The sequence below is a fragment of the Nannobrachium achirus genome (genome assembly GCF_963921795.1).
Source record: "Nannobrachium achirus genome assembly, chromosome: 2".
Classification (NCBI taxonomy): domain Eukaryota; kingdom Metazoa; phylum Chordata; class Actinopteri; order Myctophiformes; family Myctophidae; genus Nannobrachium; species Nannobrachium achirus.
Window position 1 is genome coordinate 77,886,902 of NC_137811.1, and position 23,291 is coordinate 77,910,192.

A 23,291-nucleotide genomic window follows, 5' to 3' on the forward strand; every position below is an offset into this window, starting at 1 on the left:
TGCAGGTTTGTGGGGGGCGGGCCAGTGGAACACACCAAGTCCAGCGTATGACCTTTGTTGTGGGTGGGGCCACGCACATGTTGGATAAAGTCAAAACAGTCCAACAGTGACAGGAATTCAGTGGCAAACGGACAGCTGCTGGAATCCACGTGCACATTCAGGTCCCCCAACAAGAATGTGGATGGAGACATGGCACAAACAGGGGTGAGCAGCTCAGACAGTTCGGACAGGAAGGCAGTCCGGCTCGAACTGGTGTTGTTAGGTAGGCGGTACACTAACACAAATTGACGTTGTCCGGTTAGTGTGAACACAACACACTCAAATGAGGTAGCAGTGGGTACTGTCACCTCTTTAATGGGGATGTTGTTTCGATGGATCACAGCCAGCCCACCACCACCACCCTTTAAGCAAGGCTTCTGTATATATACATAGCCTGGGGGAGTAGCTTTATTGAGTGCCATGAAGTCCTGTGGTTTCTGCCAAGTTTCAACCAAACAACAGATGTCAATGTCTCTTTCTTTGATTTCGTCCAAAATGAGCCCAGGTTTATTGTTAAGTGACTGAACATTCAACAGCATGAATGAAGCTGCTGACATGGGCTGGGTGGGAGGTGCACAGCTGTCAACACAAACCAGTGGGCGGAGATAGCGAGCGCGCACATGGGCTTTGTTGTGATGACGTAATGCACCAGAGACAGAGCTTGACACAGACGTTATGGAGGGAATGGATGAATCCGAGTAAATAAACTTACGTCGGGAGCCCCTATGGATGTAACGAGGGCGACGCAAGAGTCCAAGGGATTTAATGACTGCGATGGAGTTTGGAATAGAGTAGCTGACCAGGTCGAGAAGTTTCGCAGAGGAGTATTGCCATATCCCCATCTTCGACAGCAGAGGCTAACGGTGGCTAACGCTAGCTGGATGGAAGACTGTCCCGGGCTGGAATCCAACTTTCCCAAGGAATACAGCAGACTCGTAATCCAAACGATCCAAGCACAGAGGCAGACGAGGTGTTCTACAGCCGAAAAACACAGGAAAACAGGCAAACCAAAAATCGCTATTTAACCAGGCTGGAGAGCCTGGCAGCTGTCAGATGAACAGCTGTTTGGTGACACACAACAGCGATAGCAGATCAACCTGCAGGTAAGACCCAAAACTGTGCGATCTTATTACTGTAGCAACGATCCCCGTATAGTGTAATGATTGCAATGTTCAATTATAGAAAAAGGCACTGAAAAGTCACTTAAACTCGACTTTTGTCTCGGTTGAAAAGCGGCGACAAAAACGCCAGCGTCCTCTCAGACCGGAAGAAGATACATAAAGGTTTCCTGTAGTTGACCTTGTACCAGTGAACTGTACTGTCATGAATCTACTTTTTCCTATGCAAACTTCTAATAAAGTCTTCAATCAATCAATCAATCAATCAATCAATCAATCAATCAATCAATCTCTCTGGAAGAAGTTGCACATGACTTCTGCAGCAGCACTGAGGCGCTCCAACATGACCACTCTGACAAGCTAAATGATGGGTGCAGTAAATGTATTTGTCTGCATACAGCCCAATTAGCCCATAATATTAACAGCTACATGTTTGCTCCAAACATTATTATAATATAATATAATCCAAAATTTAACAAACAGGTGTTTCGTTCAAAACACTCGTGTTTTTGCGGTGGTCAGAACGTGAAGGCACAACGTTATTTTTTTTACAGTGTAGCCTACTTAGCGCTTCTGAAGTATATCTGAGCAGACCAATAATGCATAATAATTTGTCATAATATCAATTATTATAATTTAAGCTTAAGTTGAGTTATTAGACTGACGGCTGGCTGTCTGCCCCCTCAAATTCTAAGTGTGTTGACGTCTTACATTCTATTTAGATCTGGTCCCTTGATTGAATGACCACCTGTAGTGGCAAGCAGGGATGACAAAGGGCTCATTCTATTCTAGGGTCTTTTGAAGCTTGCATAGGTGTCGGAATTCTCATCTAGCAAGCTTTGAGGTCTCAGACCCTGTCCTCTTTCACATACTGAAGAACATGGTAATTAGAATTCAAGGTTTACTCTTTTTTAAACTGCAAGATGCAAACACATTTTAGGGCTTAGATTTATATACGTGAGGCATATACACATTGAATAATAAGGTAGAACTGTACTTTAAGACATTACATTTGCTTGAAAATATCTGATCTAAGGTTGAGAGGCAGGTCATAAACTGTGCCTACCTCCCCCAGAGCCCACAGGCTGCGGAAAACCACAGGGTATTCGCAGCCCATGCTATTGTGAGAAGGTCCCTTTTGTCAGCTGTCTGCACCTTTGACCTATGACACAGGGGTTTATGATCCCTCCTCTTTGTTTGATCTGAACTGTACTTAAGCTATAGCAAACTGTATCTCAGAAAAAATAACCAGCGAAAGGCTGGAGGACTGTCGTAAGGCTGGGAGCTCTCGCTCCGGCACTCATGGAAACAAACCAACCAATACTCTGTCAATAAAGGAACATCTATGGAACAACTCTACAACTCTTCATTTATTCCTCTCAAATCCTTCCTGGACCTTGTTTAAGAATTCAGTCTAATTAGGAGCAATTCCCGTTACACCTCACTTCCTCGCAGAGCTGCTGCTTCATTTGGATCAACGGATTTACAATCTTTTCTTTCTTGCACAAGTTGCACATGTGATTTATAGGGGAGCTTTAACAACACAGAGCACAATGGATATGCAGCTCGTTTTGTGTTGACGGCACTCACGGCAGGCAATGGCTTGAAAAAAAAAACACTCTCTTGCTCGGACACAGAACGGGAGACATGTCGTGTGTCCGTCCATGCAGTGAGCAACTGAATATAGGAAAGCTGGCGTCTCATTATCAAAACTAACTAGCACAGCACACAGGTGCAGCCAATGACAGTGTGACATTAACATGCACATTGTCGTGAAATACAGACAGACTTTAGCCCCTCCACGACCAGGCGTTTCAGAGCTACGGTGTTTTTTGCGAAAAGAGACGATCTACAAGCACTGGTCCGGGCCAACCGGGGGTCCGTGGACCATGGACGGATTAACCCCTGTGAGGGCCCCTGACCGATAATTTTTTTAGGGCCCCACACAAGTTGAACTGTGTCCTTCCTGTTCATTGATTGTCATTTCTCCATGTTGTCCAGCCATCTTCTCCCAGTGTGGAAGAGCTGAGCCTCCTGTTGTAGAAAAGATCCTGGGAGGCGTTGAGTCTGCTTCTGGGACTCATCCATGGCAGGTGTCTCTGAAACGCAGAACCAAAGGTTCATCTGTGACCTTCAAACATGACTGTGGAGGAGTCCTCATTGCATCCTGCTGGGTCCTCACTGCTGCTCACTGCATGTAAGCTGCTCTGTATTCACTGCTGTTCACTGCATGTAAGCTGCTCTGTATTCACTGCTGCTCACTGCATGTAAGCTGCTCTGTATTCACTGTTCACTGCATGTAAGCTGCTCTGTGTTTACTGCTGCTCACTGCATGTAAGCTGCTCTGTATTCACTGCTGCTCACTGCATGTAAGCTGCTCTGTATTCACTGTTCACTGCATGTAAGCTGCTCTGTATTCACTGCTGCTCACTGCATGTAAGCTGCTCTGTATTCACTGTTCACTGCATGTAAGCTGCTCTGTATTCACTGCTGCTCACTGCATGTAAGCTGCTCTGTATTCACTGCTGCTCACTGCATGTAAGCTGCTCTGTATTCACTGCTGCTCACTGCATGTAAGCTGCTCTGTATTCACTGCTGCTCACTGCATGTAAGCTGCTCTGTATTCACTGTTCACTGCATGTAAGCTGCTCTGTATTCACTGCTGCTCACTGCATGTAAGCTGCTCTGTATTCACTGTTCACTGCATGTAAGCTGCTCTGTATTCACTGCTGCTCACTGCATGTAAGCTGCTCTGTATTCACTGCTGCTCACTGCATGTAAGCTGCTCTGTATTCACTGCTGCTCACTGCATGTAAGCTGCTCTGTATTCACTGCTGCTCACTGCATGTAAGCTGCTCTGTATTCACTGTTCACTGCATGTAAGCTGCTCTGTGTTTACTGCTGCTCACTGCATGTAAGCTGCTCTGTATTCACTGCTGCTCACTGCATGTAAGCTGCTCTGTATTCACTGTTCACTGCATGTAAGCTGCTCTGTATTCACTGCTGCTCACTGCATGTAAGCTGCTCTGTATTCACTGTTCACTGCATGTAAGCTGCTCTGTATTCACTGCTGCTCACTGCATGTAAGCTGCTCTGTATTCACTGCTGCTCACTGCATGTAAGCTGCTCTGTATTCACTGCTGCTCACTGCATGTAAGCTGCTCTGTATTCACTGCTGCTCACTGCATGTAAGCTGCTCTGTATTCACTGCTGCTCACTGCATGTAAGCTGCTCTGTATTCACTGCTGCTCACTGCATGTAAGCTGCTCTGTATTCACTGTTCACTGCATGTAAGCTGCTCTGTATTCACTGCTGCTCACTGCATGTAAGCTGCTCTGTATTCACTGTTCACTGCATGTAAGCTGCTCTGTATTCACTGCTGCTCACTGCATGTAAGCTGCTCTGTATTCACTGCTGCTCACTGCATGTAAGCTGCTCTGTATTCACTGCTGCTCACTGCATGTAAGCTGCTCTGTATTCACTGCTGCTCACTGCATGTAAGCTGCTCTGTATTCACTGTTCACTGCATGTAAGCTGCTCTGTATTCACTGCTGCTCACTGCATGTAAGCTGCTCTGTATTCACTGTTCACTGCATGTAAGCTGCTCTGTATTCACTGCTGCTCACTGCATGTAAGCTGCTCTGTATTCACTGCTGCTCACTGCATGTAAGCTGCTCTGTATTCACTGCTGCTCACTGCATGTAAGCTGCTCTGTATTCACTGCTGCTCACTGCATGTAAGCTGCTCTGTATTCACTGTTGTTCACTGCATGGAAGCTGCTCTGTATTCACTGCATGGAAGCTGCTCTGTATTCATATCTTATGGTCATGTGTAGGGATGGGTATCCGGTTCCGGTTCTGCTTATTGGTTCCGGTTCCTAACGGTTCCCAATTCCAAAATGGTTCAAACTAGATGATCATGTCACTAATGAGCAGAACCTCCTGTATATATGTGTTTATCTGATTTGAAAGAAGATAGATTGTTCTGTTTCTTTAACACATTGAATGCCCAAATTGCCCATGATTAAACAATGATTTAATCTTTGAGTGCCACGGTATTTTAAATATTTGTAATCTGATTTAATCTGCAATGTAACCTGATTTTTTACATTGCCAATTTTTTTTTTTTTTTTTTTTTCAGATCATGTTTTCTTTCACTCAGAACAGAAAAATGACAAACGCAGCCATTATTGCTTTTGTAACGGCCGGTAGTGAAGGACTTGTTTTAAACATGAACATGAATATTAGCCATATTCACACAGCCATCTTGGATCACATGACCACATGGGGTGGCAACGCAGCCAAATAGAAGCTTCCGAGAGCGGGTCTTGCCTTACCCATCAGCTTCTGATTGGCTGTGTTGCCACCCCATGTGGTCATGTGATCCAAGATGGCTGTGGTGCGAATATGGTCAATGGGGAAACTGGACTTTCCAGTCCGTGTTTCTCTTCAGCCGCGACTGCCTCGTACAGTAAGCTACGGTTTGGTATAAAACCTTATCAGCTCCGTCAAACTCGCCGACGGCACCGGGAGACATCAAAGAGTTTGGCGAGAGAACGTTTGTTCATTAACAGTAAAACTAATAATAATAATAATAATATTCAGTGACAGCTCCATGGAGATGCAGGTGGTCTTGGGGGGAGTTGACCTGAAGACGACAGAAGAGTCTGACCAGATCATCCCTGTAGTGAGAGCCATCGTTCACCCTGATTACCGGAAATCAACAGACTCTAATGGGTGGTTTAAGGCTGTCCATAATGATGTTGGTGAGTGAATCTATGGATGTAAATATGATGTCTCAGGCAGTGAGGTAACCTATTGTAGAATGTGGTTCAACATACCAGTAAGACACCCTAAGGGCGAGAAGGGTGCGCGCAGATGGGCGTGTGCACGCATCAGCCTGGGTGACAGCAGACTGCTGGGTGAGCGCTGGTGCTTTGGCATGGGATCAACTTTGACCAACAAAATGCACAGACCTGGCTTATTGTTCAAAGCACTTTGTTAGTGGACATGTGGTATTGTAAATCTGTGTTGTTTTCAGCGAGAAAATAAAGAAGCTCCACATAGTTTCCTTTGTTTGTGGACACTTTCATCGTGTCCCCTAAATGAAAGTTCCTTTTCCCCCCAAAACATGACACAATCAATCATCCTTTTCAATATTTCTCTATTTTTCTTCACCCTATCATTGTGCAGCTCTGTTGCCCTGCTTGCTTGTTCGTTGAGCTGTAGATCCACTTGGGTGTCCCCAAAGGTTTTCAAAAGCACCGTTGCTTGTAAGTGACCAGCCGTGCTTTGTTGTCTCGTTGCTGCTTTAGTTAGACAACACACAAACCCAGTTTGGCTCCAAACACCAAATCGATCAGTTGCAAATAATAGGCATCCACATAAGTACAGTTTGCAGTGGCTCTCGGAGGCTGTGAGCCTTTTCCCTCAGAACTCAGAACTCAGACTTTTATTGCCATCACATGTAAACATGTTAGGAATTTGTTTTGGCATCTCTGCTGTGACAGGCTTGCTAGCATCGGGGTTGGACAACCTCTCCTTACGATGTCTAGCTTTTTGTGAAAAGTTGAGAATGGCGTTGCAACTATATCTGCAACCAAATCGATATCGGGGAAATTTCGATATTTCTAGGTTTCATTACTTCGACTAATATTCCGGAGGATTGATGAAAATCTTTCACTTTTTCATAAAAGCGTGACATTTGGTACACTTGTACAGTTTGGGACCCTGAACATTGTCAGATATGGAACCATCACAAAAACGCCCCCTGATGGCCATGGCAGCCATTTTAATACCGGCCCATTATTACCAAATAATGTATTTTGCGTCATATCTCCTGAACCAAACATGATGATACAGATTATGTGATGTCTACACCTATGTTTTAATGGTCATTAGAACAATATTGTTAAAACATATTGGTTTCATTCAGGCCTGGTCCACACCAAGTCGAATCACATATGAATTCCATCTCCCCGGGTGGACCTCTATGCCTCCACACGGCTCTGTGTAGAAAATAAATCTCTGCCCACATGACAACGACACAACGCTATAAATCCCTGTCTGCGCATCAGAGAAGCGAGTGGCCGTGTCCCCCTGCTCTCATTGCAGCGCAGCTGTAATAGGCTCGTAAGAGGTATGCTGGTTGAATTGGCCAGAAATATCTATAAATCTACAAATAGGACCTACAGTATACAGTATCTTCCTTCCTTAATGTCCGACCTTCTCCGTTGCCCCTAATATTGGCTAAAGGCCTATGCTATGCCTATAAATAATACAAAATCAAACCTCGGTTCGAAGTGAAGCGGTGAATCTGAGTATAAAACACATGGGACACACATTTACGGACAGATAAAACCTGTTCATTCTGGAGTGAAATGACCATATATGGACATGGGGGACACACATGGGACACACATTTACGGACAGATAAAACCTGTTCATTCTGGAGTGAAATGACCATATATGGACATGGGGGACACACATGGGACACACATTTACGGACAGATAAAACCTGTTCATTCTGGACTGAAATGACCATATATGGACATGGGGGGACACATAAAGCCACTCCTTGGAAGCGGCTTTCACCGCTTCAAAAACACCTGGAGACCCGCTGTTAGTGGAAATCATTTTAAAAGCAGTGAAATTAATTCTCTGCCTCTCGGACGCTTTATTATGCTTATATCGTTTGACATGAGAGAGAGAGAGATTAAAATCATGACTCATAAAGCAAATTAACAGACTTCTCACAGATTAGTCTATTGAGACCTTTGAATTATAACAATCGCTGGTTTATAATTAACGCGAGTGCTCTTTTCGTGGCTGCTTATTAATATCCACAATTTGACCAAGAGAATAGGCAGGCGCGTCGCGTCAGATGCTCCGTTACTTAACAAGACTAGGGCTGTAGCTAGTTATTTGCGATCGTCAGGTCGCAGTTACTATCAAAACCTCGACCAGCTGTCTGTCTGTCAGTCTGTCCATTTTTGGACGCAGCTCCTACAATTTTTGCCCTAAAATCACGCAAATCGGTACACAGTATGTCTACACTCATGTCATCAACGTGGATCTGTCCCATTTAGCGCTACCTTCAGGACGATTTTTTAAAACACTTTTTTGGACACTGCTCCTACACATTTTGTCCTAAAATCACGCAAACCGGTACACAGTATGTCTACACTCATGTCATCAACATGGATCTGTCCCATTTAGCGCCACCTTCAGGTTGATTTCTTAAAACACATTTTTGGACACTACTCCTACACATTTTGCCCTAAAATCACGCTGTGACCTGACGGTCGCTTATCTCCCAATTAGGGAGTCTTACTGGTGATAATGAGCACCTTATCGATCCTGCTTATTGAGCCGGTGGAAAGATATGAGAGACAACAAATTCAGAACATAACTGGTATCTTTTGCGACTGAGTTTGTGTCTGACCACCATCTATGAAGATGACAATTGACAAGAGTAACAAATATCATTAAAACAATCATTCATTAGGGCTCCATCCCTAAACAAGACAGCTCTCTAATGTTAACATGTCATGAATGGATATTCTACAGAGACCACCACGGGACCACCAAGGTGACGTAAGCAGGCAAAGAACTTCTCCGTTTATGCTGTCCACACGCCCAAAAAAAAACACAACGGGTAACAAAAATGCACTGCAGCCGGAGTTTTGGAAACTATTTGTGTAGTCCTCTGTTTTCATGCGTTTGTATGTGGACACCCATGGGAAATCGTGGCTCTACCACCCCAGTTAACTAAAATCCGGCGCCGTATGGATGGCCTCTCAGTCTGGTGACCACCGGAGAGACAGTTGACAGCCGGAGTGTAGACGGTAGAGTTTTTTTTTTTTTTTATTTACTCGAAATGCACTCCTTATGGGTTATCGTGCCCCCTAGCGCGCGATACAGAGCTGTCATACAGTATGCTCCCGGGACGACTATTTGTCAGGAGGGTATGTCCATCACAGGCTCCAAGTCCCACCCCAACCGAGGTTATATCAGAGCGTGATGGATATGTGTACTTCCTCAGGAATTAGTGCTCCTTTGAGTTGTCTCCCTGAACTCGCTCTGCAGGCCTGGCATCATTTGTGGCCAGATCTGACCAACAATGTTTTTTTCTCTCTTTTTTTTTCTTTTGTTATTGAGTTTAGCAGTCATTATGAAAAAAATAAAAAAATAACAATGCTCAATTTAGTGATTGAAGTATTTTGTAATAAATCAAAATAATACATTTTTCAATAAACATTTTTACAATCACATGCACTGTAATGATTTAATTTGATAAATGCCATGTACCGTATGTTAGTCAGATATACAAAATAATGCATCATACTGTGTGTCAGCTTTACTTCAACTGCAGGCCACCCAGGGTCCTCTGTGTGCCATGGAAACCCCCTTTGTTAAAACTGCATGTCTGCCAAACCAGCGCTTCCCTGATGGCAAGGAGTGTGTGGTCTCTGGATGGGGCCTCACCAGAGAGGGTATGAATCTATCTACACATTACCACTGATATGAATCACTGGTATGAATCTATCTACACATTACCACTGATGTGAATCACTGCTATGAATCTATCTACACATTACCACTGATATGAATCACTGCTATGAATCTATCTACACATTACCACTGATATGAATCACTGCTATGAATCTATCTACACATTACCACTGATATGAATCACTGGTATGAATCTATCTACACATTACCATATGAATCACTGCTATGAATCTATCTACACATTACCATCTGAATCACTGCTATGAATCTATCTACACATTACCATCTGAATCACTGCTATGAATCTATCTACACATTACCACTGATGTGAATCACTGGTATGAATCTATCTACACATTACCACTGATGTGAATCACTGGTATGAATCTATCTACACATTACCACTGATGTGAATCACTGCTATGAATCTATCTACACATTACCACTGATGTGAATCACTGCTATGAATCTATCTACACATTACCACTGATATGAATCACTGCTATGAATCTATCTACACATTACCACTGATGTGAATCACTGGTATGAATCTATCTACACATTACCACTGATGTGAATCACTGCTATGAATCTATCTACACATTACCACTGATATGAATCACTGCTATGAATCTATCTACACATTACCACTGATATGAATCACTGCTATGAATCTATCTACACATTACCACTGATGTGAATCACTGCTATGAATCTATCTACACATTACCACTGATATGAATCACTGGTATGAATCTATCTACACATTACCACTGATGTGAATCACTGCTATGAATCTATCTACACATTACCACTGATATGAATCACTGCTATGAATCTATCTACACATTACCACTGATATGAATCACTGGTATGAATCTATCTACACATTACCACTGATATGAATCACTGGTATGAATCTATCTACACATTACCATATGAATCACTGCTATGAATCTATCTACACATTACCATCTGAATCACTGCTATGAATCTATCTACACATTACCATCTGAATCACTGCTATGAATCTATCTACACATTACCACTGATGTGAATCACTGGTATGAATCTATCTACACATTACCACTGATGTGAATCACTGCTATGAATCTATCTACACATTACCACTGATATGAATCACTGCTATGAATCTATCTACACATTACCACTGATGTGAATCACTGGTATGAATCTATCTACACATTACCACTGATGTGAATCACTGCTATGAATCTATCTACACATTACCACTGATATGAATCACTGCTATGAATCTATCTACACATTACCACTGATGTGAATCACTGGTATGAATCTATCTACACATTACCACTGATGTGAATCACTGCTATGAATCTATCTACACATTACCACTGATATGAATCACTGCTATGAATCTATCTACACATTACCACTGATGTGAATCACTGGTATGAATCTATCTACACATTACCATCTGAATCACTGCTATGAATCTATCTACACATTACCACTGATGTGAATCACTGCTATGAATCTATCTACACATTACCATATGAATCACTGATATGAATCTATCTACACATTACCATATGAATCACTGATATGAATCTATCTACACATTACCATATGAATCACTGATATGAATCTATCTACACACCAGTAAGACTCCCTAATCGGGAGATAAGCGACCGTAGGTCACTTATCTCCACAAATAGGGCAAAAATGTGTTTTTCCAAAATCTTCCTGATCCATGTTGATGACATGAGTGTAGACATAGTGTGTAGTGAGTTTCGTGATTTTAGGGCAAAATCTGTAGGAGCAGTGTCCAAAAATGTGTTTTAAAAATCGGCCTGAAGGTGGCGCTAGAAGAGGGGCATGTGAGAAATGAGGGGTGGGGTCTCCGCATTGCCTTGGCGGACGAATAGGTACCGGGCCCGGCTCTCCCGGACGCTCCTAGCCCGAGTTACGGCATTTTATGTGAGCTGCAGTGGAGGGGGTCCTCCACTGGGGGCGCCACCACTTTTGCATCCGTTCTGGAGCAGCAGGAGTGGGTGGTCCTCAGGAATTCCCCGTGAGCAGCCCCGTTGGGGTGGTCATTTGGTCATTTTTGCACATGTGGTCATTTTTTACACCTGGGGGTCCCCCAGGGACCTGGGGGTCCCTGGAGCTCCGGGGGTCCTTGGAGGTTGTAGTTTGGCAGGTAAGGAGTGTGTGTGCAAAATTTGGCATGGATGGGGGCAACGGTTGTGGAGATATGAGCAGGACAAAAGTGTGACGTGTGACTGACTCACTCACGGACAGCCCGTGGAGGTTTTGGTAGTAAATGCGACCTACGGTCGCAATTACCATATGGATCACTGGTATCCATCTAGGTAGCACTTTACAATAATGACCTGTTATAAATCATTTATAAACATTTATAAGCAGTTTGTAGATGAGTGATAAACATGAACAAACTGTTTATTGACATTTGTAAATGTTTAACTAAACATTTATAACTGTTTTAAACATAATTTACATGTTATTAGTAAGTCTAAGTAGTAAACTAATCATGAATAAATCATTTATATACATTCATAAATATTTACTAAATCATTTATAACCAATGCTAAAAATCACATATAATGTGTAGGAATGCATTTACAAATGTCTGTTAAGGTGACCTCCATGTTTGTTCATGTGTAATATACGCTTTGTAGATGTTAACAAGAGCCCTAATGTAAAGTGAAGACCGTGAGGTCGCAAGTTACTATGAAAACCTCCACCGGCTGTCTGTCTGTCACGTCACGTCCGGCACCGTTGCCCCTATCCATGCCAAACTTTGCACACACTCCTTGTCTGCCAAACCACAACCTCCGCCCCTGATTTCTCACATGTCCCTCTTCTAGTGCCACCATGAGGTTGCTTATCTCCCAATTAGGGAGTCTTACTGGTTATTTACATCTGTCTGTAAATGTGGCCTCCTTGTTTGTTCATGGTTATGCTTTGTAAAACACCCTTTAAACATATATAAATCATTAGTAGAGGTTATCAAGAGCCCTAATGTAAAGTGAAGACCAGGCCTGGAATTTCCTCATTTTAGGGGCAAGGCCATTTGGCCTTTGGTGTTGTCCATTTTTTGAGGGCACAAAGGCCAAATGCCAGGGCAGGAAGGCCATCAAATAAAACAAGATTTTAGTTCATTGAAAGAATTTTCTGAATTTAAGGGTTAGGGATGATAACCTAATCTGCAGTGAAATAGATAAATGATGGTATTTACAATCTAATCCATGCTCATTGGTTTAAAGATGGAGATTTCAGAATCTCAACAAAAAGACACTGGTATCTACTATTAGTCCAGTAGCCAGCCCATAGAGCCCCATTGTGAACCCGGACATTTTGAGTACCCTAAAGTTTTATGTTAGAAATGTTGAGTATGGGTCCCCAGCAGTTGGAAACTGCCGGATGCTAACTTGCATATGTTGGGCAATTTTCATAATTGGCATAATTAGATTAAATTAGCATAATCTATCTATAAATGCGAGAAGTCTCTGCGTGTGTGTCTGTCTGTCTGTCTGTCTGTCTGTAATCCGCGTATCTCGAGAACCGTTCGTCCCACCGGCTTCAGATTCGGCACGCGCGTTCCCCGCCGCGGCATGGAGTGCAGTGCCGGGTCTCGACCCGACCCGACGCGCGGTTTTCCCGAATGGGCGCGAAACGTTCTGAATCTCCTTATGCGGGGTTGATTGTTGACATCAGGCTGTTCCGGAGGAAATCGGCGAAAGCTCTGACTCATTGTGACATCACTTCATAAAAGGCTCTAACATCACGTACGCCACATGAGTCAACAAAAAATCTCTGTGAGTGTGTATGTATGTATGTAATCCGCGTATCTCGAGAACCGTTCGTCCCACGGGCACGCGCGTTCTCCATATATGGGCATAAAATGAATGCCCCCATATATGGGCATAAAATGGATTGCAGACAGACAGATACAGATATCTCCATATATGGGCATAAATGGACACAGGCAAACAGATGTTCAAAACGGGTCCTATGACAACAGGTATAATGAGGTTTGCATTAAAGGGGGAACCGGCACTGTGTCTGCAACACAGTTGGAGGCACAGACAGATACTCCATATATGGGCATAAAATGGACGCAGATAGACAGATATCTCCATATATGGGCATAAAATGGACCCAGAACTATAACTGCAGTGATCTCCATATATGGACATAAAATGGACGCCGACAGACAGACAGACAGACAGATACAGATATCTCCATATATGGGCATAAATGGACACAGGCAAACAGATGTTCAAAACGGGTCCAATGACAACAGGTATAATGAGGTTTGCATTAAAGGGGGAACCGGCACCTCAATAACCCCCAAAACCACTCCAATATCAAACATATAATTTTCCAAATGTCTGTCTGTCTGTCTGTCTGTCTGTCTGTCTGTCTGTCTGTCTGTCTGAGTGAGTGTCTGTCTGTCTGAGTGAGTGAGTGTCTGTCACAGCGTTTTTTTCCCCTCAGTGGCTGGAGCAATTGATCTGAAATCGCATCACCATTAGCATATCAACACACCTAACATAACATAACACCTAACATAACATTTCACAAATCATATGCTGTATATTAGCATTTTTATGGTGTATCTATATCTATTCTGCATCTAGCTTGAGGCAATCTGAGTTCCCAGAGGTAATTTCTTCCGCCACTAGGTGGCGAAAACTAAGCTTGAGGCATATCTATTCTGCATCTAGCATGAGGCAACATGTTTAACCAGCTCTGTGTGTGTGTGTGTGTGTGTGTGTGTGTGTGTGTGTGTGTGTGTGTGTGTGTGTGTGTGTGTGTGTGTGTGTGTGTGTGTGTGTGTGTGTGTGTGTGTGTGTGTGTGTGTCCAGGCGGGTGGGCGGGCGGGGGGTCGTTTGTCTTGCCCTGTTACAGATTTTGTCCAAAAATCATGCAGATCGGTACACAGTATCTCTGTAGCCATTAAACGAAACGGGTATTTCTTACATTGATGCCCCTACATATTATCATGCAAGCACCAGTTAAAGTTACTTTCCATCCCTCATATACTGTGTGCACAGTGCACATCCCATAACCCACACACTGCACATCATTTCGGAGCTCATATCTTTGAACGGGTAAGGGCTAGTTGTTCAAATCGGCCAATCAGTTTTTGACATATTTTTCATTATTATAGGTGATTATGCTAATTAAAGCTAATTATGCAAATTATGAAAATTGCCCAACATATGCAAGTTAGCATCCGGCAGTTTTTAACTGCTGGGGACCCATACTCAACATTTCTAACATAAAACTTTAGGGTACTCAAAATGTCCGGGTTCACTTTCTGGCTACTAGACTATATACATATTGACAAGAAAGAGACAGAGCAGAAAGTGGTCCAGTCAGCTGGGGCATTAAGGCCACTGTGGCCTCAGGTCATGCCATTGGTATGAGGGGCACAAGGCCAAACTGAGGGGCAACGGCGGCCATGGCCTTCATGGCCTCCATGAAATTCCTGCACTGGTGAAGACTATTCATTATTTACAACTGTCTGTTAATGTGGCCTCCATGTTTGTTCATGTTTAGCAGTTTGGCAAGTTTGGCATTGATTGGGGAAACGGTGCCGGAGATAAGAGTAGGGCCAAAAGTGTGACGTGACGTGACGTGACATGCCGGACAGACTGACGGAGGGAATGACAGACAACCGGTAGAGGTTTTCATAGTAACTTGCAACCTGATGGTCGCAATGAATAGTCTTCACTTTACATTAGGGTTCTTGATAACATCTACAAAGCGTATATTAAACATGGACGTCACCTTAACAGACATTTGTAAATGCATTCCTACACATTACATGTGATTTTTAGCATTGGTGATAAATGATTTAGTAAACATTTACAAATGTATATAAATGGTTTATTCATGATTAGTTTACTACTTACTAATACCTTACTAATGACATGTAAATGATGTTTAAAACAGTTATAAATGTTTAGGTAAACATTTACAAATGTCAATAAACAGTTTGTTCATGTTTATTACTCATCTACAAACTGCTTATACATGTTTATAAATGATTTATAACAGGTCATTATTGTAAAGTGCTACCGAATCGATCTACACATTACCATATGAATCACTGCTATGAATCTATCTACACATTACCATCTGAATCACTGATATGAATCTATCTACACATTACCATCTGAATCACTGATATGAATCTATCTACACATTACCATCTGAATCACTGGTATGAATCTATCTACACATTACCATATGAATCACTGGTATGAATCTATCTACACATTACCATCTGAATCACTGGTATGAATCACTGGTATGAATCTATCTACACATTACCATATGAATCACTGGTATGAATCTATCTATACATTACCATATGAATCACTGCTATGAATCTATCTACACATAACCTCGCGTCTCCAGGCTTTCTCAGGGGAAAGCTGGTTATTTGTTTACAACGGGCCGTTTGATCCGTTCTAGGCGGAGAAGGTTCCAACACGCTGATGGAAGCCAGGGTTCCTTTGTTCTCCAAGCAGAGCTGCATGGCTCCTCTTGTCCATGGAGACAGTCTGGACGACTCCATGATCTGTGCAGGATACATGGACGGAGGAGTGAACACCTGCCAAGTATGTGTGTGTGTGTGTGTGTGTGTGTGTGTGTTTGTGTTTGTGTGTGTGTGTGTGTGTGTGTGTGTGTGTGTGTGTGTGTGTGTGTGTGTGTGTGTGTGTGTGTGTGTGTGTGAGTTAATTCATATTTTATTTCCGTGTACTGACAAATATTCGACAAATATTTGACCCATCCCATATGCATATGGGATTATCAGACACATCAAATACATACTGTACATGTTAACAAAGGCTGGCGTTGAATTTCTCCGTCTGTCCACTGAATGCTGCTCGCCATTTCTTCTGCAATGTAAAACTAATGCAGAACTGTTTTATTTTCATTACACCCTTGCGCTCTTGTAATTATCTCCACCAGCCGAAGGCATGGGGGAGAGTATGTTTTCCCCTCCTTCCGTCCGTCCGTCCGTCCGTCCGTCCGTGCGTGCGTGCGTGCGTGCGTGCGTGCATCCTCACAGTTTGTTACCACCTAATCTCAGTTGCCGTTGGCCCGATCGCTGCCAAAATGAGCACACACACTCCCTGGATGCCAATTCAGAACCTCTGCCCCACATTTTCCAAATGGGCCTGTTCTAGCACCACCATGAGGCCGATGATTGCAAGACACATTTCTGTACACTACTCTTAGAGATTTTGTCCAAAAATCCTACAAATCGGTAGGCAGTATCTTGACAGTCATGTCATCGACATGGATCTGTCCGATTTTCCATATTCCATCCTGATTGGCTAATATTGGCTTCCAAAGTTTGTAGGATTGAGCCGTTTTGAACAAAATGCCTCAAATCACAAACGCAGAGTGCAATTATCATGAAATCGTGCAAACACGTTCCCACTAGGTCGAGGAAGAAATGCCACTTCAAATTTTTTAAATCAGCCTCTGGTGGCGCTATAACAGGCCAATTTGTGGTTTTACCTGTAACTCCACCGATCAGTTTCAAACTTTGTAAGCGCACTCCCTAGAGGCCAAGGAAAAACCCTTTCCTTGCATGTTTCACATCAATCTTGGAGGCCGACTTATGTAAGACACATTTTTGGATCCTTCAGAATTTACCCAAAATTATCAAAAATCTGTACACAGTATCTCTACAGTCATATGATCAAGACGGATCTGTCCCATATTAAATATTCCATCCTGATTGGCTAAGATTGGCCTCCAAACTTTGCAGGATTGATCCGTTTAGAACACTCTTAAAATTGTTGGGTCAAAAACAACCCAAGTTGGTTATTTATGTAACCCAACACGTAACACTGTTTTGGACCAGCCCAACATGGGTTATTGCAGACCAACAGGGTTGGGTTAAGGCTGTGACCCAGCATGTTGGGTTGGGATTGTACGACCAAGTAATGGGTTAAAAGTGACTTTGCTGTTGGGTTAATGTGATACTGCTGATGGGTTGGAATCTAACACCCAAAAATGGCTTAAAAGTGACCTTGTTGTTGGGATTGTACGCTCATTCACATTAAATCTATTCATTTTTTTTTTTTTTGCAACATTTTCTTCAATGACATTTTTCATGCTTAATCTACTCAAGGAAGAATGCATGCGGAGTAAATTATGCATTTAGTCGTGGCAATATATTACAACTTTGAACACAACAGATTATGTGGTGCTTCACATTAAAAGAACAGCAAACCTGTTTGTATGTGTCAGTCTGGACCATCTTAGTCATGGTTTCTGTTTCTGTAAGCAACTATGTTTTTTTTATATATTTTTTAATTAGGGATTATGACTGGGCTACATCCACTGCGATCATCTACAATACAATGTTGTTTTCTCTATCTAAAACCATAAAATAATGGAAAAGTTTGTAAAAGATATCTGTATGGGAGCACAGTTGCATGCTGGGTAACTGCCCACCCACTTAGTTTAACCCAATAGTGGTGCAATTCACAAACCAATGTGTTGATAGACAGAGAGGGCGGGTCTATTTTAACCCAAGTTGGTGCAATGCAGTGAACCATGTGTTGGGTAAATTCGAATTCAAAAGCCTATACCAACACTTGGGTTATGAACTCAATGCATTTTATCTGATAATGTGGGCGGGCCATCCATAGCCCAACAGATGGTTTACTAATTTTAAGTATTTTTAATCCAATGTTTGGTCAAACTGACCCAACCTTTGACCCAACAGTGTCAACCCAGCAAAAGGGTTGAACATTTGACCCAACATTTTTAAGAGTGAACAAAATGCCTCAAATCATGAACACAGCGTGCAATTGTAATGAAATTGGCAGTATCTCAACAGTCATGTGATCGTCACCGTTAAAGGCCAAAGAAGACATGGCAACCTTTTCACATGTAGCGCCACCAGGAGGCCACAATAATTAATACCTGACCTGGTGGAGACCTGTGCTAGGAAGAGCACTGCTTCTAGTTCAAAATGAAATTCTTGCACTGTCAGTGGCGCTCGGGTCGCACTCCAAGTGTCGTTTTGGACAGTTTTTGATCTGTGACTTGGCTATTTAGATCAGGTTAGTGCGTTCAGACTGAGACACATCTTTAGAAATCAGATTTGAAACCACCTCTGGTTGTGGTTTGTAATCACCAGATTTCATGTGACCTGCAGGTGACCTGTCTGCATTTAGACTAATACAAGCAAATCGGATTCCAATCTTGATGTGACACAGATCTGATTCAGGCTGGATTTGGCCAAAAAAAAAAAAAAAAAGCTAAAGCCTCTCTTCCCCAGGGGGAGTTTTCAGGTGTGAGATAACAGGAAAATATAACAAAACTCTACTCTGATACTTTATGTTGAAACAATAAACCTATAATCCCGTCATATCTTTCAATAATTTCAATCCTGTAATCATGAAATAAGCTGGATCTAACTAACATCCCCCTGATGCTAAACTTGCTTTAGTGTGCATTTCCCTATTTAATCCAAACCATACATAGTACAGTACATACCCATCCACTTCAATAACATTTTCCCCTTGAAGATGAGTCTCGTTTAAAGAGACAATGTCTGCATTCAAAGACTGTAGAATGGATAACCTAAGGTCACAGTTTGCTAGTGTCCATCCATTTATATTCCAATGTAAGTGTAACAAGACGGAGTCACCTAGTACTCCTATTATACAGTAAGACAACACCACCCTCAATTACAGGGTGAGAGACCCGGGGTAAGGGTTCAGTTTGAGTGAACAATAAAAAGCTGGCTTCAATGTAAAAATACACTTTATTCATTCACATTCTTTGGAGAAAAAGTGCAAAGTATTGACATTTACTTATTTCAAAATGATATACAACATAGGTTGTTTAAAGCAACTTTAAGCGACAGGGAACTGGCTTGGCTTAGTGTTGGCACTGAGATAGGACACACAACATTAGACACTGCAAATACACTCAAAAGGCTAAAAACCACGAAAAGCACAGCAAACAGGGACAATACTCAATTAAGTGCCAATCTGCAGTGTAACCATTAACCAAGAATATCTGTCTTTAGGAGGTAGCCAAAACAACCCGTTAATGACCAAGTCAGAGACAGTGGTTTAAAGTTAGTATTTAACCCACTGGGGCGAAAGTTAGTTTAAAGCTAGTCTAGTGGGATACACATTGAAACCTGGTCAGGTGTGATGTTTTTCCCAAACCAACAGCCAATCAAGAAAAGGAGGCGGTGTCGGGTGCACCGTGTAAATGGGACCGTTGGAAACGTCTACCGGGAAGTGGAAACTAAATAAATACAAAATAAACAGAATCACTGATCTACTTTGAATCAACCCATTCAAATGAATGAATCCAACCCATGAACATTGTTCATACATGTTAGCATTATTTTTTATAAGGCGTCAATTACGTTTTTTGTGTCGTGGACTGGACTGGTAGATTTGACTGATGTTTTTCTTCACCACCAGATACTATACTATCATGTTTCATTAATCATTTTAAAGTCTACTGCAACGCGTCTTTATGTAGCCTAAATGTCGATTTAAAATACACATGCACAAAGTCTCACCTTAACGTTGTCAGCCAGCCATGCAACTGCTACAGCACAAGTGCCGATCTCGTTAGCATAAGGCTATTGCTCTGTGATTGTCGATCTGCTTGAGCAGCAGTCAAACAATGTAAATATGTGATGTGATAATTGCCTAGATCCAAACGGGACCTATCAAAAACACCACCAAGGATGCTTAGATCAGGCAGCCAGTAGGGTTCATCCCTTAGTATGGTCCCAACAATCATAATTCTATTACTTTTACTTTACAGTAAAGTGAGTTAAAATTGAATAGCCTATAAAATGTATCAAATCAGTAGGGATACATCTTAACATATGGCCCAACACTTATTTCACAGAAATTATTCTACAACCCAGCCTGTTTCCAAACGGCATCTGTGGGTAATTCTACATTGTTTTAGAAATGTAAATGGAAATCCCATACAGCTTAATGTGTGATCTAGTTGTCTATGTATATGTCACAGTTAGTTTGAAATTCAGTTAGATTGAGAACAGGAGCGCTCCTTTTTGTGCACAAGGTGGAGCAGGCGCCGCCTCCTTCAGGGAACTAGGAATAATTTGACTGAGGGTTAGGTTTAGGCATAGTTTTACTGAGGTTAGGGTTAGGTTTGGGGTTAGGGTTAGGTTTAGGGTTAGGGTTAGGGTTGAACATCCAGGTGAACAAAAACAAGCGCTCCTACCCCAATCTAACTGAGTTACCCAAACTAACTGTAACATATACATTTGCTGAATAATTAGACATTTTAATTGAGAACATTAAATAGGTATACAGTGGCACGGCATCAACAAGAGAGTGGAGGAGAGAAAGACACTGACTCGACACAGAGAGTTGAGCGACAGACTTACGGCACATGCAGACAGATGCATCATGCGTTGTAGGGTCAGGGTGTGGACACGATGAGGACTTTTCTTCATGAGAAAACATTGCCGAATCAAAAGTGGAAAGGTAGGCTAAACTCTCTCCTCTCTCAGCCTATCTCTCAGCATAACTCCGCTATAATGGGGAACCATGTGGTACGGTCACCACTGTGCTGGCGTGGCGCCACCTGGAGGCGTTTTTTAATTTATTTATTTTCCTTCACTCGGCCCTCGGGCTTAAAATGATGAAACTCGTTAGGGTCGGGCCGAGCCTCGGGTCTGCCCTGTCGGGCCCAGTTAGGGCCGGGCCTTAATTTTCAGGCCCGTTGAAGGACAACTTTGGTTTTTTACAACAAGGGTTCATATTTTAGATTGTAAATAGAGAAAAGAAAAAGTCAGTGTTAAAATGTTTTCATTTGCTTCGTTCTATTGTTTTATCATGTTTAGCGTGCTAAAATGTGGGGCATGCGTACGCAACGCATGGGGCATGCGCACAAGTGGCTAAATATGTCTTTTTAGACACAATAAGCCAGCAGTTTCTTTAATACTATTTACAGTAACACTTCCAACCATGAAAGGTTGCGTTATATCTTGAGAATTAGCTTATTTTGTGTAAAATGACATATTTAGCCACTTCTTCGCATGCCCCAACCACTGAAATAAGAATCTCTAAAACAATAGAAAGAAGTTAATGAAATCATTTTAACTCTCATCTTTTATTTTCTTTAATTACAATCTAAAATATGAACCCTTGTTGTAAAAAACTAAAGTTGTCCTTTGAGAACTCTAGTTTAATGTAGGTATGGATGAGTGACTGAACGGGAGGAAGGATAGAAAATGGGTGACGGGATAGGTCTATGATGGGGAGATGGACAGGGATGTAAAATGGGAGGATAGATGGAAAGATTAATGTAAGGAATGGAAGACTGAATGATTATTGTGTAGCGGTTGTTTCATTACCACAAAAATAGAATCGGCTTGACAATTATTGTATTCATACAAATATAGTCATGTATGAAAGTTTGTCAATGGAAGGCATCTTCATGAAACTGAATAGGTTTTTAACGGTGGGCATGAGTATACGCTGAGGTAGCCTACAAAAGGAAGCAAGTGAGATAGTATGGGCAGTCATTTAATAGTAACATGCCACAAGCTCATAGCATTTAGGTGCACTTGATGAGCAATTATTGAAGCAATACTTATTTTACCATAATGCTGTATCGTGTCAAGACATAAGTTAGATGGACATTCTCGTAGCAAAGTGAAGGTGAATAAGGCAGTAAGAGGAGGCAAGATAGATAGAAATTTAGCAATTCAATGGCAATCGAAAATGAAGTAGGGAGGACTTTAAGAGTAGGAAATTAATGGGTGATTGAGTAGAATAATGAATGAAGGGTTAACAAATTAATTAGGGTGGGAATTAAATTTCGGGTTGCTGGTTGCTCCCACCAACCTAACATAGCGCCACATTATGCAATTATGGTGACACTGTTGTACTCTTTAGAATTGATCAGGCATGATCGGGTAAGCTTGTAACACTCAAGCAAACAGGGCAGTTATGATGGGATGGTAGGCTACTATGACTGAAGGAGGGGAAGTTTGATATAGTCAGGAAGTTAGGGAACTTAGCTTGTGTGTTGTTGTTTGGGAATTGGGAGTCGGATAGCAGGACAGCTCTGGACCTGGGGAAGATGTCATCAAAGTTGTTGTGTATTTTGCGCTGGCTCTGGGAGACTTCATGGAAGTCCAGCGAGGGTCCTGTGTTGTGTGCCGGTTTGGATGGAGGAGCGGGGGGGAGAGAGAAGCTTCTCTGAACATAATGTGGAGTCTGTACCAGAGACGTTGAGCCGTGGTGGCGTTGTACAGAACCGGGGATATCCGACGCCGTGACTCGCGGCCCGCGAGACGGCATGAACCGGGGATATCTGACGAGAAGCGGCCGCGGGTAATAGCGGGGGTTTGAGTTGGAGTCTGAAGACGGTAGATAGAACCATGTTGAGTTTGATTTTGCTTTCCGCGACCGACGCTGAAAGTCAAGGATATGACGCTGGAGTACAAAAGAATGCTGTGGCTGGAGTTTGTGGCTTCTGTTCTGTATGATGTTGCACTGAAGGAGGAAGCATACTGAAACCGTCCACGGTACGCGAGTATTCCTACCGTAGGAGACGG

At 42.5% G+C, this 23,291-nt stretch overlaps 1 protein-coding gene across 5 annotated transcripts in view; it reads left to right on the forward strand.

Moving 5' to 3' along the window:
- The window catches only part of LOC308307808 (elastase-1-like), a 66,095-nt gene that overhangs the window by 36,377 nt on the left and 6,427 nt on the right, over positions 1 to 23,291 (forward strand). For all 5 annotated transcript variants that reach the window (XR_013963242.1, XR_013963243.1, XM_080753103.1 and 2 more), the window contains 4 exons: positions 3,159 to 3,354; positions 5,762 to 5,922; positions 9,514 to 9,651; positions 16,166 to 16,311. Coding sequence is in view for 3 of the 5 variants with exons in the window: in XM_080753103.1 (XP_080609229.1) it covers positions 3,159 to 3,354; positions 5,762 to 5,922; positions 9,514 to 9,651; positions 16,166 to 16,311 (641 nt within the window). In the remaining 2 variants the exon portion in view is untranslated. The remainder of the gene's footprint in view (positions 1 to 3,158; positions 3,355 to 5,761; positions 5,923 to 9,513; positions 9,652 to 16,165; positions 16,312 to 23,291) is intronic.